The sequence below is a fragment of the Rattus norvegicus genome, chromosome 8, assembly GCF_021556685.1.
Source record: "Rattus norvegicus strain SHRSP/BbbUtx chromosome 8, alternate assembly SHRSP_T2T, whole genome shotgun sequence".
In the NCBI taxonomy this organism is placed as follows: domain Eukaryota; kingdom Metazoa; phylum Chordata; class Mammalia; order Rodentia; family Muridae; genus Rattus; species Rattus norvegicus.
The window spans coordinates 44548582-44562952 of record NC_141541.1 but is presented as its reverse complement, the minus strand read 5'-3'; the positions used below and the strand labels follow the sequence as shown (position 1 = coordinate 44562952).

General features: G+C 42.0%; 2 protein-coding genes across 3 annotated transcripts in view; both read left to right on the top strand.

Annotated features, from left to right (window-relative positions):
• Window positions 1-14371, top strand: part of LOC134480136 (disks large homolog 5-like) — a 323827-nt gene that overhangs the window by 121769 nt on the left and 187687 nt on the right.
• On the top strand, window positions 4924-9731 carry LOC148004051 (disks large homolog 5-like). Of its 2 annotated transcripts, XM_087564030.1 has the most exons (5): window positions 4924-5110; window positions 6143-6311; window positions 7526-7675; window positions 8311-8497; window positions 9444-9731. In XM_087564030.1, the coding sequence occupies exons 1-5, from the start codon at window positions 4984-4986 to the stop codon at window positions 9456-9458; spliced, it is 648 nt and encodes a 215-aa protein (XP_087420156.1). In that variant the 5' UTR covers window positions 4924-4983; the 3' UTR covers window positions 9459-9731. The 2 variants fall into 2 exon arrangements, with proteins under 2 accessions (XP_087420156.1, XP_087420155.1); XM_087564029.1 differs by lacking the exon at window positions 9444-9731 and having other exon boundaries at window positions 4984-5110; window positions 8311-8581.

Genomic DNA, 14371 nt, shown 5'->3' with positions numbered 1-14371 from the left:
CTGAGATTTCACCTCACACCAGTGAGAATGGCTAAGATCAAAAACTCAGGTGACAGCAGATGCTGGCGAGGATGTGGAGAAAGAGGAACACTCCTCCATTGTTGGTGGGATTGCAGACTGGTAAAACCATTCTGGAAATCAGTCTGGAGGTTCCTCAGAAAATTAGACATTGAACTGCCTGAGGATCCAGCTATACCTCTCTTGGGCATATACCCAAAAGATGCCTCAACATATAAAAGAGACACGTGCTCCACTATGTTCATCGCAGCCTTATTTATAATAGCAAGAAACTGGAAAGAACCCAGATCCCCTTCAACAGAGGAATGGATACAGAAAATGTGGTACATCTACACAATGGAATATTACTCAGCTATCAAAAACAACGAGTTTATGAAATTCGTAGGCAAATGGTTGGAACTGGAAAATATCATCCTGAGTGAGCTAACCCAATCACAGAAAGAAATACATGGTATGCACTCATTGATAAGTGGCTATTAGCCTAAATGCTTGAATTACCCTAGATCCCTAGAACAAACAAAACTCAAGACAGATGATCAAAATGTGAATGCTTCACTCCTTCTTTAAATGAGGAAAAAGAATACCCTTGGCAGGGAAGGGAGAGTCAAAGATTAAAACAGAGACTGAAGGAACACCCATTCAGAGCCTGCCCCACATGTGGCCCATACATATACAGCCACCCAATTAGACATGATGGATGAAGCAAAGAAGTGCAGACCGACAGGAGCCGGATGTAGATCGCTCCTGAGAGACACAGCCAGAATACAGCAAATACAGAGGCGAATGCCAGCAGCAAACCACTGAACTGAGAATAGGACCCCCGTTGAAGGAATCAGAGAAAGAACTGGAAGAGCTTGAAGGTGCTCGAGACCCCAAAAGTACAACAATGTCAAGCAACCAGAGCTTCCAGGGACTAAGCTACTACCTAAAGACTATACATGGACTGACCCTGGACTCTGACCCCATAGGTAGCAATGAATATCCTAGTAAGAGCACCAGTGGAAGGGGAAGCCCTGGGTCCTGCTCAGACTGAACCCCCAGTGAACTAGACTATGGGGGGAGGGCGGCAATGGGGGGAGGGTTGGGAGGGCAACACCCATAAGGAAGGGGAGGGGGAGGGGGATTTTTGTCCGGAAACCGGGAAAGGGAATAACACTTGAAATGTATATAAGAAATACTCAAGTTAATAAAAAAAAAGTAACTGAACAATTGTTTTGAGCAAACTTCAAGAGGTAGATATTGTGTGACCTTCCTCAAATTGTATGAATGTGTGTTCGTATTTTCAATTGTTAATGTAGCCAGGACTTCAGTTAATCCCTCCACATTCAGGACTTGGAAGCATATGAAACTGCAAGATCTCACAGGATTAGGAAAATATCCCAATTATTGTAAGGTCCCCAAAACTTGTTGTCACCCCACACTCATAGGGATACAACTTTAGAGAACATGACACCCTCATTCTCAAAAGAAGGATGGGTAGCTGTTTATTTGTCTGCAGTGGGTCATAGATTTTTATTGTCATTTAGTGTGTTGGTTGCAAGTTTTTACTGGTCATGGTCAGTGAGGAAAGAGTAAAGGAGATTAGAATCAGGGATGTCTTACTTATTTTCTCTTTCCCTCCTCAACATTTTCTCTCCTATCTAGAAGTTTTGGGAAGGAGGAGAAAGGGGCTAAAATGATAAAAAGCATAGATTATTCAATCTCTTTTTGTACTAGAAAGCAACACCAAGTCTCAAATATTTCAGGATGTTATGGATTTCCAATTTAAAATTGTATTTGCATAAATGATTGAAATCTTGTTTCAGATATAAGTATCTGCATCTTATTCACAATGTGGTGTATAATTCTAATTGTATAAAATTACTACTGTACACTGCCATGGATAATTAAGGAATGCAAATAGTACTATCCAACTATAAATAATCAGTGTTCTAGTGATGTTAGGTACTAGTTCAGTTGGTACAGAAATGAGCTTTATTTAGCTTCTTTCCTTTTTTTCCTTTTTCTTTTTTTTTTTTTTTTTGGAGCTGGGGACCGAACCCAGGGCCTTGCGCTTCCTAGGCAAGCGCTCTACCACTGAGCTAAATCCCCAACCCTATTTAGCTTCTTTCATATGTATTCAAAGGTACAGAGAAAGTAAATCCCTTGAAAAAAAGCCACGTTTGTCCACTAAGATAAACTTTACATAAAAAGGTGGTTCTCAAATCCTTTAGAGCTCTGAAGAATCTGCCATTTCTGATGTCCAAATAGTTAAAGGCTTTTCACAGTGGGAGAGACCTCAACTCCTGGCAGTGTCCCCAGTCTGTCTGAAGAAGATGATTGGAACTAAAGAACCTTACTGGAGTTACCTTCAAATGTGGCAAAGTGGCCATGGGGTGAAATACCACCCACTTACCTCCACTGCTGCCAGAAAGTTGTCCAGACTGTGGAGAAGTGGATTATGGGGAAGTCTATTGTCCCAGGCTTAGGAGAAAAAAAGAGGATAGTCCTTCAAGTGACCTAGTTCAAAGGATTGTTGTCAGAGCCCCTGACCCGTTCAACTGAGGGTGGATGACACAATGACATGGAAAAATTTGCTGACTGTCTGTCTGGTAGCCAACAATTTCTGTCATTTCTTTAGAATTGGAAGCTATTTTCTCTGAATTTCCTGTTTCTTCAGGCAACATTTCTCCATCTCAGGTCTCAGATGGAGATGATTAGTTTCTCTTACCCTTTTCTTGTCATGAGACTCAGAAAAGAAAATGAGTTCACCATCACACAGGAATGTGACAACTAAGAACCTGACAGGACCAGGGGGACATGGGAGGTCCAGAATGAGGGGCTCGACAGACAACCCACTGCAGCTTCAAAATGCCCGCCACAACCGCTCGGGCACCATAAATCCTGAGCCCCTACGGGTTTGACAACAGAGTGTGCATGGCCTGACTGCTCCCCTGGATTTTCAAAGCTTGTATCACCCCCGAGCACTTCTGCTTGAGCAGAAAGGCAGATGCCCAGAAGCTGCTGCTGTAGTAGGAGGCAGTTATGGCAGTTGGAGGTGGTGGTGGAGGAAGAGGAGGGATGAGAGAAGAGGGAGGAGTTTCCCTGGAAGGACCAGAACAGACAACATTCTGACTACTCCAGAACCCCACCCAAACTCAGCCCACGCCACAAATGCAGAGTCTACTACCAAACCTCTCCATGCTAAGCATTCATTTCTTCATCCCCACTGTGCTCATTTTAGTTTTTTTAAACTCCTTTTTTGTTCTCTGTGAATTTCGCATCATGCAGCTCAACTCCGTTGATATCCACCATCACCTCATATCTGAAGTCCACCCTTGCATCCTTCTCCATATCAGAGAAAAAATAATCTATTTGTGGAAGTTGAAAAAAGAAAAAAAAAGGCAATATGTCCACAAAAGAGGTGTAAAATTATAAATATGAAGGACATAAACCCTTAAATTATTTAAAATTAACAAAATTGTTTTTCATTTCAGGAGTTGTTATCGCTAATAAGTGCAAGCTATGATAAATAGAGAATAAAAAAGCTTAAAAAGTGAGAGAAAATGATTCAGGTACAAAATTTTACACTAATATAATTTAGTTCATGAAGTCCTTCTCCAATTTTGCCAAATACAAATGGACTAAATGTTGTGACAGTCATTCTTATCTGATGCATCCTATAAATTTTCTAATTTTATCTAGCTAATCAGATAAAAGAATAACTTTAAAGATAAAGTTATTTTTTTGGTGTGAAAGGGGAAATGATGAGGTGAGCTCCCTTTGTACTAAGGTGTGTCAACTTTCAATTGTTAGTTCTTTACTGGCATAGAGCTAAGTGCTGGCAGCATTACTGTCTTGTCATTTCTATGGTCCATCATCAAGTTTGCTATTTTGTAGATGTTTGTACTTCTCACCAGCTCAACACAAGCTGAGAGATCTCTTAGGTGTTGTCTAACTGCCGATTGCACATAATAAAGATCTGAAGGCCAAGATATGCTGCAGAAAGTATGTGGGCAGAACTCCAGGCTTACAGAGGAACATAGGGTGAGGAAAGCTGAAGCTGGAGCTTCAGAATAGACATGGTAGGGAAGTGATATGGACCAAAACAGGGCATAGGGGTTAAGAGATAATCACCGGTTGGGTCTCAAAACTAGAAGAATGGGGTTAAATTTAGAGAAGATATGCATGCCCTGTGAAAGGCCTAAGACACAAACTGTCAGTCAGAATCTCATGGTAGAGCTTACAGAGGCCTGTGAGCAATGCTCCTTTGGTGACATTAGTAAAAAGAGGAGAACCCCCAATCAGCATGAGGGTGCCTCCATTGCTAGCTCCTACATTTCACTTTCCTTTGGCAATTTGACTCCACACTGTTCCTAACAACATAATGATTTCAACTCTTTCTCCTAAGGGATTTTGTGGCAACTGTCGAATGCTAAGCTAAGGACAAGGCTTCATGAGTGTTCCCATAACACACACCCATGTCGCAACCTAACCTACAGGCTATTTCTTGATGTGATTTCAAGCACGTGTACATAAGGAGACAGGAGAACCTTCTGACTGCTTATTCAAACTGGTATTATTTCTCAGGAATTTTTAATGGCTGATGTTGATGAGTAAGGATAATTTGACTTAAGATGAGATATTTTTGGGCAGGATTTAGAGGGAAAAATTCATTAAAATGCATAGGAATTACTCAGGTTTTTATAATCAAGCCTTGACGAAAATTTGGTCTTGCAAGCAGGAGTTGCTCAGTGGCTATGCCCTGGGAAGGTCTCCAGGAAAGGGCACCTCAGCTTATGCACTGTACAGGGAGATTATTAGCAGGGAGGCAATGTCTGTTCACCATGACATCAGCGGTCCCTTCTTGGACATTCTATTATGTCCTAGAGAGTTCTTGGCATCCTCTGTGATGTCACCAGCGTTGTAGTAACCACCAGTGCCCTACTTTTTCTCAGTCCCTGCCTGGCACATACACAGGAAGACATGTTTTCCAGGCTTCGCAAGAATTTTGGGAGAGTGAACGCGGATTTTGGACAGACTGGAGTGAGGGAATCTCGCCTTTCATCAAAAATAAATGATGGACAAAGAAAGCTGGCCTGGGGAATGCTGAGTAAGTTCTGTGAATTGTATGCTGAGCTTTCTGTCAGAGGGAGAATAGGCTTAGGCTGACCTGTCTAGCAATAGGCCAGAACAACTGGAGTATCTGCAAAGGAATTGAATTTCCATGAAGATCACAATTCCTAAAAGTCAAGGATTTCAGAACATTAGTTTGCCCATCCCCAAAGGAAGGATATGGTAAGGCCAATGCTATTATTCTGTGAACTTCTGGCCTTCACTTTTAACGTGCATATGATATGTTACATTGATATAATAACACGATCAGGAGACACTGAGTGTCCAACTTTATTGAATTTAGACAGGGCATCAATCTACTATACTCTCATTGCTTCTTTAAATAAAGTAGATCTCTGTCTTTAGTATCAGGGAGAGAATTATTTTTCTGGCCTTATGTTCTTAGAACTCCTCTGACTTTTTCAAATTGGCAGAGATGGGACATCCTTAGCATTATAAATTAGAGTTTATGTTACAAACATTTTTTTTACAGTACTAAAACTATTTGTAGCAGGTAGACCAAGATTCAGCCTGTAACCAATTCGCACTTCTGCGGCATTTGGTGTTTCAGTTAGGGGAATTGAGAAGTCCGTTGACCATGACATCCCCCGCAATGCTTTTAAATTCCAAATGGTGTGGCCTAGAGTATCAGTGCAGGACATCTGAGTATCTCCAATCACTCAAATCTTTTGGAGGTTGAATTTATCATCTGACTTCTGAAAGTACAGCGGTGAGGGTCTTGAAAGAAAGTTGTACCCTGTTAACTTGATAACAATCCTGTTGAAGCCATCTCTGTGGTACATGGAGCATGGGTCAGCAGGCATAGGGAACACCCGGCATCTGACATCTCTTGGTCTCTATAGAGTGCTGGGAGAGTTGACTTCCACTGAGGAGGTCTCTTAGGCAACAACAAACTCTTTGTGGTGACACTGTGGTCTACACATGCTCTCCTCCTGTTTGGGGCTTGCCATGGTCTATGCACACTCATCAGTTTCCCCAAAAATGTTCACTTGTGTTCTTCTACCTACAGATGATGGGAGACTGACATCATCCCCTGGCCCTGTGGTAATCAACAAGGAGGCCAACACGGAGAACACAGAAGAGCAGAGACTGATTAGACAGCTGCAGTCAGCTACTGAGGAGAGAAATGAGCTAAGAGATCTCCTGACTTACGTGACAGAGAGATACAGGAACAACAGGTATGCATTGCTCCAAACTGCCTTGTGTCACTCATGGACCTGCAATGTCACCTCCATCGTATTCTATTAAGGTGTAGGGGTCTAGAAAGCTGTGCCTCCCAAAATACTCGTCCTAAACCTCATTTCTGATATAGAGGAGATCAGAACCTGACCCTTGGTCAGGAGTGAGATGGGAAATGGTCTCATCTGCTGCCTCCAGCTGAAAATCTGAACTTGTGGCCTTAGTGAGGATTCAGGGATAACGTTCCTGGAGCATGAGTTCCCAGTGTGCATTTGGAAAGCCCTTGACAGGTGGTAGCTTTGCAAGGTTCTAGGTGCTGTGAGTTTGGGTGTGTGCTAGGAAGGTGACTTAGTGCTGGACTCTTGTTGCAGTAGCCTGAGGTGACAGATCCCAAATTGTTCATCTCAATGTTTGACTAGATGGCCAGAGACACAGGGCTTTTCCTTCTTTTTTGTTTACCTCTGAACCAATAATGTGGCATGCATTTTTTCTGATTCTGATTGTGTTCTCCGTTTGCATATTTCGCTTTCTTTTTCATTCTCTTACTGTTTACTTTTCTTTTCCTGCGTGTGTGTCCCAGTTTCTGTGTCTCTCTGTGTACACACCTACATGCATATGCGCAATTTTTATATGTTTATATTTCCCCCCACACTTGGAATCTAGGGGACTATATTCTTTCCTGAGTATATTCATGTATAACAATTTCATGGTGATGTGAGTGCTTTGTTTTTGGAGCCCCTATTTCAACTGAACAGTTCTTTGACAATGTGGTCACATTTGTCTGTATATTTGTGCCATTTGGGCAGATTATACTTTTGTGGCAATTTATGGTCTCAACTCCATAATTGTGTGAATTGTGTGTCTCTACAATATTAATTATTCAGGATGTAGAATTCCTGTTGTCAAAACAGGAAAAATGAAATCACAGTTTTCTAGGTCTTGGAAGTGGGAGAGCTGTGGCCTAGGCCCTTGTTAGCATAACTAGCTTGACTGCAGATCCAGCCCTTCTGAGTGAAGAAAGGGAACCTGGGAACCCTTTATCTCGATGCCAAGCTTATGGGGTCCTGGGCCCAGAATAACAAGTTTCTGAAGCTGAAGAAGCTCCCAATATGTAGAACTCAGAAATTGTCCTCCCAGGGCTGGGGTACTAGAAGACCCAGCCTGAGTTCATATATTCCTAAACGCAGATGTTCATTGGGTTTTACTCTCCTAGGGCCAGCCGCTACATCAGGTCAAATCCATTTTATGAAAAATTGAAGATAAAGGAGAGGGAGGTCATGTCATTACTGCACAACTTAGAGATGAGGAACATCGAGCATTGTGAGAAATTTCAGGAGCTCCAGAAGGAAATTAACTTCTATCGGTGAGCACTGGTCAGAGAGACCATTAACTCTGCTTTGCCCACAGGTGCCATCCTTTGTTCTGATTGGAGGTCTAGCAGCTCTGGCTCCATGTCTTGTGCTCTTTAAACATCACTGTGTCCTGGGCCTTTTGGACTCAGTTTTTAGGTCCACAGGAGACTGTTACTCATACCCAGAGTGTCTAGGCATCTTCAGAAGGCTCTAGGTAGACCAGTACTTATTCAGCTCACCAAATGGCTAATAGGCTGAACTGGGCCTCTGCGGTCACACCAGGTTTAACAAAACTCAGTGTGTGGATCACATGGATAACATGACCTTCCCTTAATTCTACTGACCTCCTTTGAGGGTATTTGCCCACTATTTATTAATGTTGTCCCCATGCCTTTTGCTTCCATGGATAGATGTATATCCCCTGTTGTTGTGGAGAGAAATGAAAGCTTTTTGGTACTTGTGTCACAGAAACAATTTAGTCTTCCCTGAATTGGCTGTTTGATGTTTGTGCAGCAGCCTTGTGTGTATCAAGATGTATTCTATGAAGTTTTCACTGGTATCTGGGTCCAGAGCGAGTTTGTGAGACTTGGGAGTAGGAATGGGAGGAAGAGGGTGCAGGATCTAACTATGCAGTGTGTGTTTCCAGGAACCTGCCCAGCCGGATCCATATGGACAAGATATGTATGCAGAAGAAGTTGTTCCCATTCAGAAAGGAGAGCAAAGCAGAACAGCTTGATTCTGCACCGCTGCTACAGAAATTTTTGTTTGATTTGAACAAGAAAGATAAAGACGAACAGGAGAAAACCAGCAACCTCCAGACCAAGCAACATCTGGTAGGGACAAGCAGCTGTGTCAGCCTAAAAATATCTGATTCCATTTGCCAATTTGATACATGTTTACTTTCCCTACCACCTTAATAATGTACACTCCAACAATACAACCACCTCATGCAATGGAATGTTCATTCCTCTGTCTGTGCACTAGTATTCTGGGAAGACAACCACTTTTCAGGAACTGACTTATTAACAACTATTTTTGGTGCTCTCTTTGAAGCTGCAGTCTGGAAATGGTGACAGATGAATAACCTATCATATAACTGCATGTCCCTGTGATAGAATGGATGCTATGTAGCGTTTTGAACAAGTTTTGTTCCTGTGATAAATGATATTCTGTGGTCATGTGACCTCCAAGTTGGGAAGCACCTTTCAGGGATAAGAACCGAGTGAAAATGACAAATTATTCTTTGTCATTGGTTTTAATCTTGGTGACAGGTTGACTTCTCCTTTCATCCTGCAACCTAGTGAGGTCTCTTCCCATTGCCCTGTTCTTGGTTTGCACTGGTTAAAGTCTGAGGCCCAGATGGGCAGCCCACATTACTGTCAGGGTTGCTGTAGATTTTGCCCTGCCCACAGACACACCAGATATGTTATCAGTTAACAAATCAATGGTGACCTAAAATAGAGCTGAATGGGTAGAAGGCAGCAACCTGACAGCTGGCATGCAAGTCCCCAACACATCAGTTTCTGAATAACTGCCTTCCTCTCCCTGGTCTCAGAAATTGCAAAAGAGCTGGAATGGGACACACAGCAGGAAGAGAGCCTCCTGAAGAGTAGGTTGCTTTCTCAGGATTCCCCTGTGGACCTCCATCCTGGATAATACCAACATTTTTTGGATGAAGACTCTACCTCATAGTTTAATTTATTTTTTGCTAAGAAACACTAAATTTATCTTTCACTAAGCCAGCCTGACTGATTGATATCTTATTCTCTTCCTGTTTAGGATAACACCATTTGAGAGACCACTTGGGGACTGCATTGCCATTTTGCCTGCTAGAGGAGAAACAGCAATATAACTGTGCTTCTAAATGTTCACTAAGAATATGCTGTTTAAAATATTTTTGTTATGATCTTAAATGAAGTTTTTGTTTTGTTATTTCATAGTTATATGTTCTTGTTAATATTTTTCACATCTGAAAATACTTTTAGATATTTATATTAATATTTATTTTAATCCTTTTTTGTTTTAAATTGTATTCCTTATGAATAAAACTTGATTTTTAACTCTTGACTCTTGAGACCATCTTGCTTATTCAAGTGTTCTGTCCCCTCTTGTGCTCTTAGAACTGATAGCTAAAGATGGATTCTGCACGGTCCAGAGTTGCTGGGCTAAATAGTAAATTCAAAGCCACCAATGGTTACCTAGAGTGATAGTGTGTTTTGTGTGGATAATGTGTTCTTTTCTTGGGTGCACATTTTATGATGTGATCACTGCCATACTTTATCCATGCGGTCATGTTTTCTACTAATCTTAATAAAACAGTCTACAACACACGTTCATTATTGATCCTGTGTAGCACATTTTGATTAATATACACTCATATTTGTAGAGCTGTAGACAAATTGACATTTCCAAAGGTATATGGAAGTAATCCTAATGGAGAACCATATGCTTCAGTCTTTCTTGCAATACACTGTCAATATACCCCCACAGATAATGACCTCCAAAGTCATGTTGGGAAAAAGGTTTTGATAAATGCTGTTGTCCTAGACCATACATATGCTGTGTTTTTATTGTTGTGGATTAGGCGTAGAATGATCATTTATGTCAATGGGTCTTTTTCTCTACTGTATGTCTGTGGCCTGTCCTGGGTGAATTTCCCTCATAGTCCAAAAGAAGGAATCACATTCCCTGTTGTAGATTATTGTTGGGAACCATGTGCTTCTTCTGAGAGAGCAGCAGAGGTTCTAACCTGTGAGGCATCACCACAGATCCTGCAGGTTCTAACCTGTGAGTCATCACCACAGATCCTGCAGGTGGCTTTTGTCTTTCCAGGGCATGTGCTCCCTTAGGTGGACAGGGTACCTCAAATTAAACAGAGAGATCTCAGGAAATGTGTATTCTTACTGAGCTGTGCAGGCTCAATGTGTTAGGCTACCAGGCATCCATACAGGGCTCAGGTGGCCCCACTGCTCATTGAGGATTCAGGATGTTCCTCCAGCATCACTTAGTTTCCATATTAGAGCAGATACTTCACCTAGTATCAGTGATGACCATATCTACTATGCACATTTATAAAATACAGAATGGAAACCATCTTCCTGTAGGCCTGCTGCACATAATGAATTCTTTTGATAGATATTAAGAAAATTATCTTAATCTAAGCCGTTTAGGGAGGAACCTCAAGAGCAACCATAGTGAATGCAGCCTACAGCTGTGAGCACATGTTTCTTTTGGATAGCAAGCCTGTGCAAATCCAGAACCTAGGTGGGCCAGTTCAAGCTGCCCTTTTTCCGTGGCAAATCTGGGTTCCTGTTGTAAAAGTATTTTTTTCCAGGTGACTGATTTCCAATTTATGGAATTGAACTGACTTACTCAGAGTCTGAGTTACTCAGAAAGTTAAAGTTCAGAAGGAATGATCCAGAATGTCCACAAACAGTTGCTGGGACACCAAGGCTTTTAAGAGCTCAGCATCTAGAGAAGCAATGTATTGTTTGTTTATTCTCAAGCATAGGTCCTCTAGTCATTCATTATAAGCTGACCATGCCACAGAAAGTGTCGTCTGTATCAAAACAGAAGCTAGTGGTAACTAGATATCCACCACACTTTCACATGCCAGTGTATTTGAGCTTCTCAGTTACTATGAAAGGACCTGGAAGAGCTTGTGTCTTGCTATACATATTCCTAATTTATTAGCCTTCAAGACAAGGTGTGCTTTGTCTTGCTAATGCTACCACTGGCATACAATACCTTGCATAATTTCTACTGACATCTGTGACAGGAGACAATAGTTCAAGTTATCCCTTACTTGAATAAACTGTTCTTAGAGTAAATTGTAGTCTGAGGGGCCTTCCATTCTCTCTGACATTGTAAACATTTCCAGTCTTCAGAAAAGTCTGTCACTGTCCAGTACAAATCTTAAGATGTCCACACTGTCAGCTAGGTGTCTTCATCCAGCTTGCCCTGTAATTTTGTGTAACATTAATTGTGTTCCAGCCTAAGGATTTAATTCAATGTTACAGTACTTGCCAAACATGCTGAAAACCCTGGTTTCCACCCTAGTCCTATGTGCTATGCAAAAAGAAAATAGGGAACCCCAATTGCATTTGAAGTTTAGCCTCCAGTAAAAGAAGAGCCTTCATAGGACCTTTTAAGTAACTCTAAGCCCCAGCTTCACCACAGCTTCTTCCATTGATTTAATAATTAGTGTATTTTCATTAATGCTCACCATATTTGTGGTTTGCAAAAAATATGCACCATGTCAGTAAAGTATGGGCGTGTGTGTGTGTGTGTGTGTGTGTGTGTGTGTGTCTGTGTGTATGTGGGTGTCTTTGATTGTTCATGTCTATGTTTGAGCCTGTTCTTCCATGAACTCACTATAAAATTTTACAAAATGAATTAGAAGACTACAGTGAAAACTGTCGAGGTGCATGCAGACTTGGGTTACTACTCTCCCATGGTACCTTGCAGATAACACTGAAATTGTTGCCTACATTAATACAGCCTAAATCCAGGCTATGCATGATTCTCAGTGAGACTTTGACATCGGCTCCACTACAGAGAGTGGCAAAACTTCATTTATTACATGCTCTTGTTACCAAGGTGAGGGAATACTTCACCCCACAGAGAGTCTGGTAGGTTGTGATGGCAGCAAATGAACTCCCTTTTCCCTGTCCTGCCTGACTTTGCCAGCAGAGTGGGCTTTCCTGCAAGAAAAACTTTCACATGCTTCTTTAAAAGCACCTGTTCCTCACATCTAGATAAACTTGAAAATAGGCTTCTCCAAGTCAGTCTGAGTGCTCCTACTCCCAGCTCAGAGCTGTAACACCATAGGATCCAGCCACACTGAAGGGTAGGTCCCATGGAGGAGTTAGAACAAAGTGTCTCTTCTGAGAAGTGACTTAAAACAGAAGGTTGAGAAGTGATACTCAACCCCCAAGTGCTTCTTCCTGGAGAAAGCAACCAGATCTCAATGTTAAACAGTGTAGCTCCCACATGACCCAAGTCTTTGCCTGGGGAAATTTTCTGGAGCTTAGTTGCCCAGTCAGAATGGGGTTGCATTCTTGATCCATGTTCACTCCTACAACATAAGTTCCTCCCCTAGAAGCCCATGAGTTGACCCAGGTCCTTCTAGGACCAACAGACAAGAGAGAACAGAGTGCATCCAAGGGGAGAGAAGAGGGCAGAATTATTATAACATGGAGAAACTCCCCAAATCGGCCACCTAACAACTAAAGGGTTTGTGCATATTGTGGATTACAGAATCTTAAGGACAGACTTTTCTGTAACACCTGCTAGGTGAAGCTGAAGTCTACTGTGGGTGGGATTATCCCAGGCAGGGAGGGGATCTGAGTATCCAGGCCTGGCAGGCTTCTTCATTCTCCTGGAAGTAATTGTTGGTCAGCTCTAAATCTGAAGTGGGAGTTGGTTTTTGTCAACTCAAACAGATGATATTTCAATTCTCATACACTATGTGAGAAACAGACAGTTACCCACGGGGGATTTGAACTTACTTCTATAAAAGTGACTGTGGGCCGAAAGAGGGAAACCATTCCTGCCTTTAGCATTCTGCCTTTATCAGAGACTACAGAGACTAGCTTCCTGGACAAACATGTCCAAGCAGACAGACGTAACGGAGAAAATTGAGGTAAGAAAAGTAATGGGGACCGTGATTTCACATTGTGCCTTTAGCCAGAAAGCTCTGCTGTTGATAATGCAAGCAGCCTTGGGACTGCTAAAACTTGTCACTATTTCATGGTTTCTCTGCACTTAGGACTGCCTCAGGTCCTCCTTATATGAAGGCCTTTCTTTTAAAAATAAATTGTATAAAGCAATGTTTATCAACCTGTGAGGCACAACCTCTCACACAGATTGCATATCAGATACCTTGATAACAGATACCTTGCATATTATGACTTATAAGAACAGCAATATTTATTACGAAGTAGCAATGAAACAATTTTATGGTTGGGGTCACCACAGCATGAAGAGCTGTATTACAGAGTTGCAGCACTAGGAGTGTTGAGACCCACTGCCATAGAAGCTGACACATGGGAACAGACTCCTCAGATGAGGAGAGGCACATGGCAAGGGATACTGTGTCCCACCCTAGGACCCAGAGGCAGAATCTATCCCAGGAGTCTGTGTGCTCATCTTGTCTTCAGTTCTCCCAGGTTCAAGAATAGCATTGATCATCTCAGGAGAGTCAGCTTGCACAGCCCACATCAGGCCCAAAGCTTCCCTTCACAGAGAAGGATGTGGGTGTAACTGACAGCCAGTGAGACTGAGGGATCTGATGATCATTGGCTCTGAGCTGTGGTTTCTTCACCTGAAAAATGGAGGCGTTTCTGCTGAAGTGGGTTGTCGTGGAGATGGACAGAACATACACACTGATCAGGGCCTCCCTAGCATGGTTAATTGGAAATTTTCTCTGGTGATGCATTTAAAAGTAAAATCTCCACCCACGTGGGGTTCAATGCTGGGCACCTTAAAGATGGTATTAACGTACTGTGACTGTAATGCTACCTCGAATTTACACCCTATGCTCTTGTTTAAATTTAAAAAGACGAATCAAGTACAAACTGCCAATATGAAATAATCATGATCAGAATTGAGCTAATTCCTGTGAAGTCATTTAGTTTTTCTTTTTCTGCATCTATATTGAAGGCATCTAGAGTAGCACTAAATGAGATCCTAAAGCCTTCTATTAA

Excerpts from the sequence above, each read along its gene's own strand:
- LOC148004051 (XM_087564029.1), top strand. The coding sequence starts at position 4,984 with ATGTTTTCCAGGCTTCGCAAGAATTTTGGGAGAGTGAACGCGGATTTT. Across the intron at positions 6,312-7,525 it reads GAGAGATACAGGAACAACAG|GGCCAGCCGCTACATCAGGT; the intron begins GTATGCATTGCT and ends TTACTCTCCTAG. Across the intron at positions 7,676-8,310 it reads AAGGAAATTAACTTCTATCG|GAACCTGCCCAGCCGGATCC; the intron begins GTGAGCACTGGT and ends GTGTGTTTCCAG.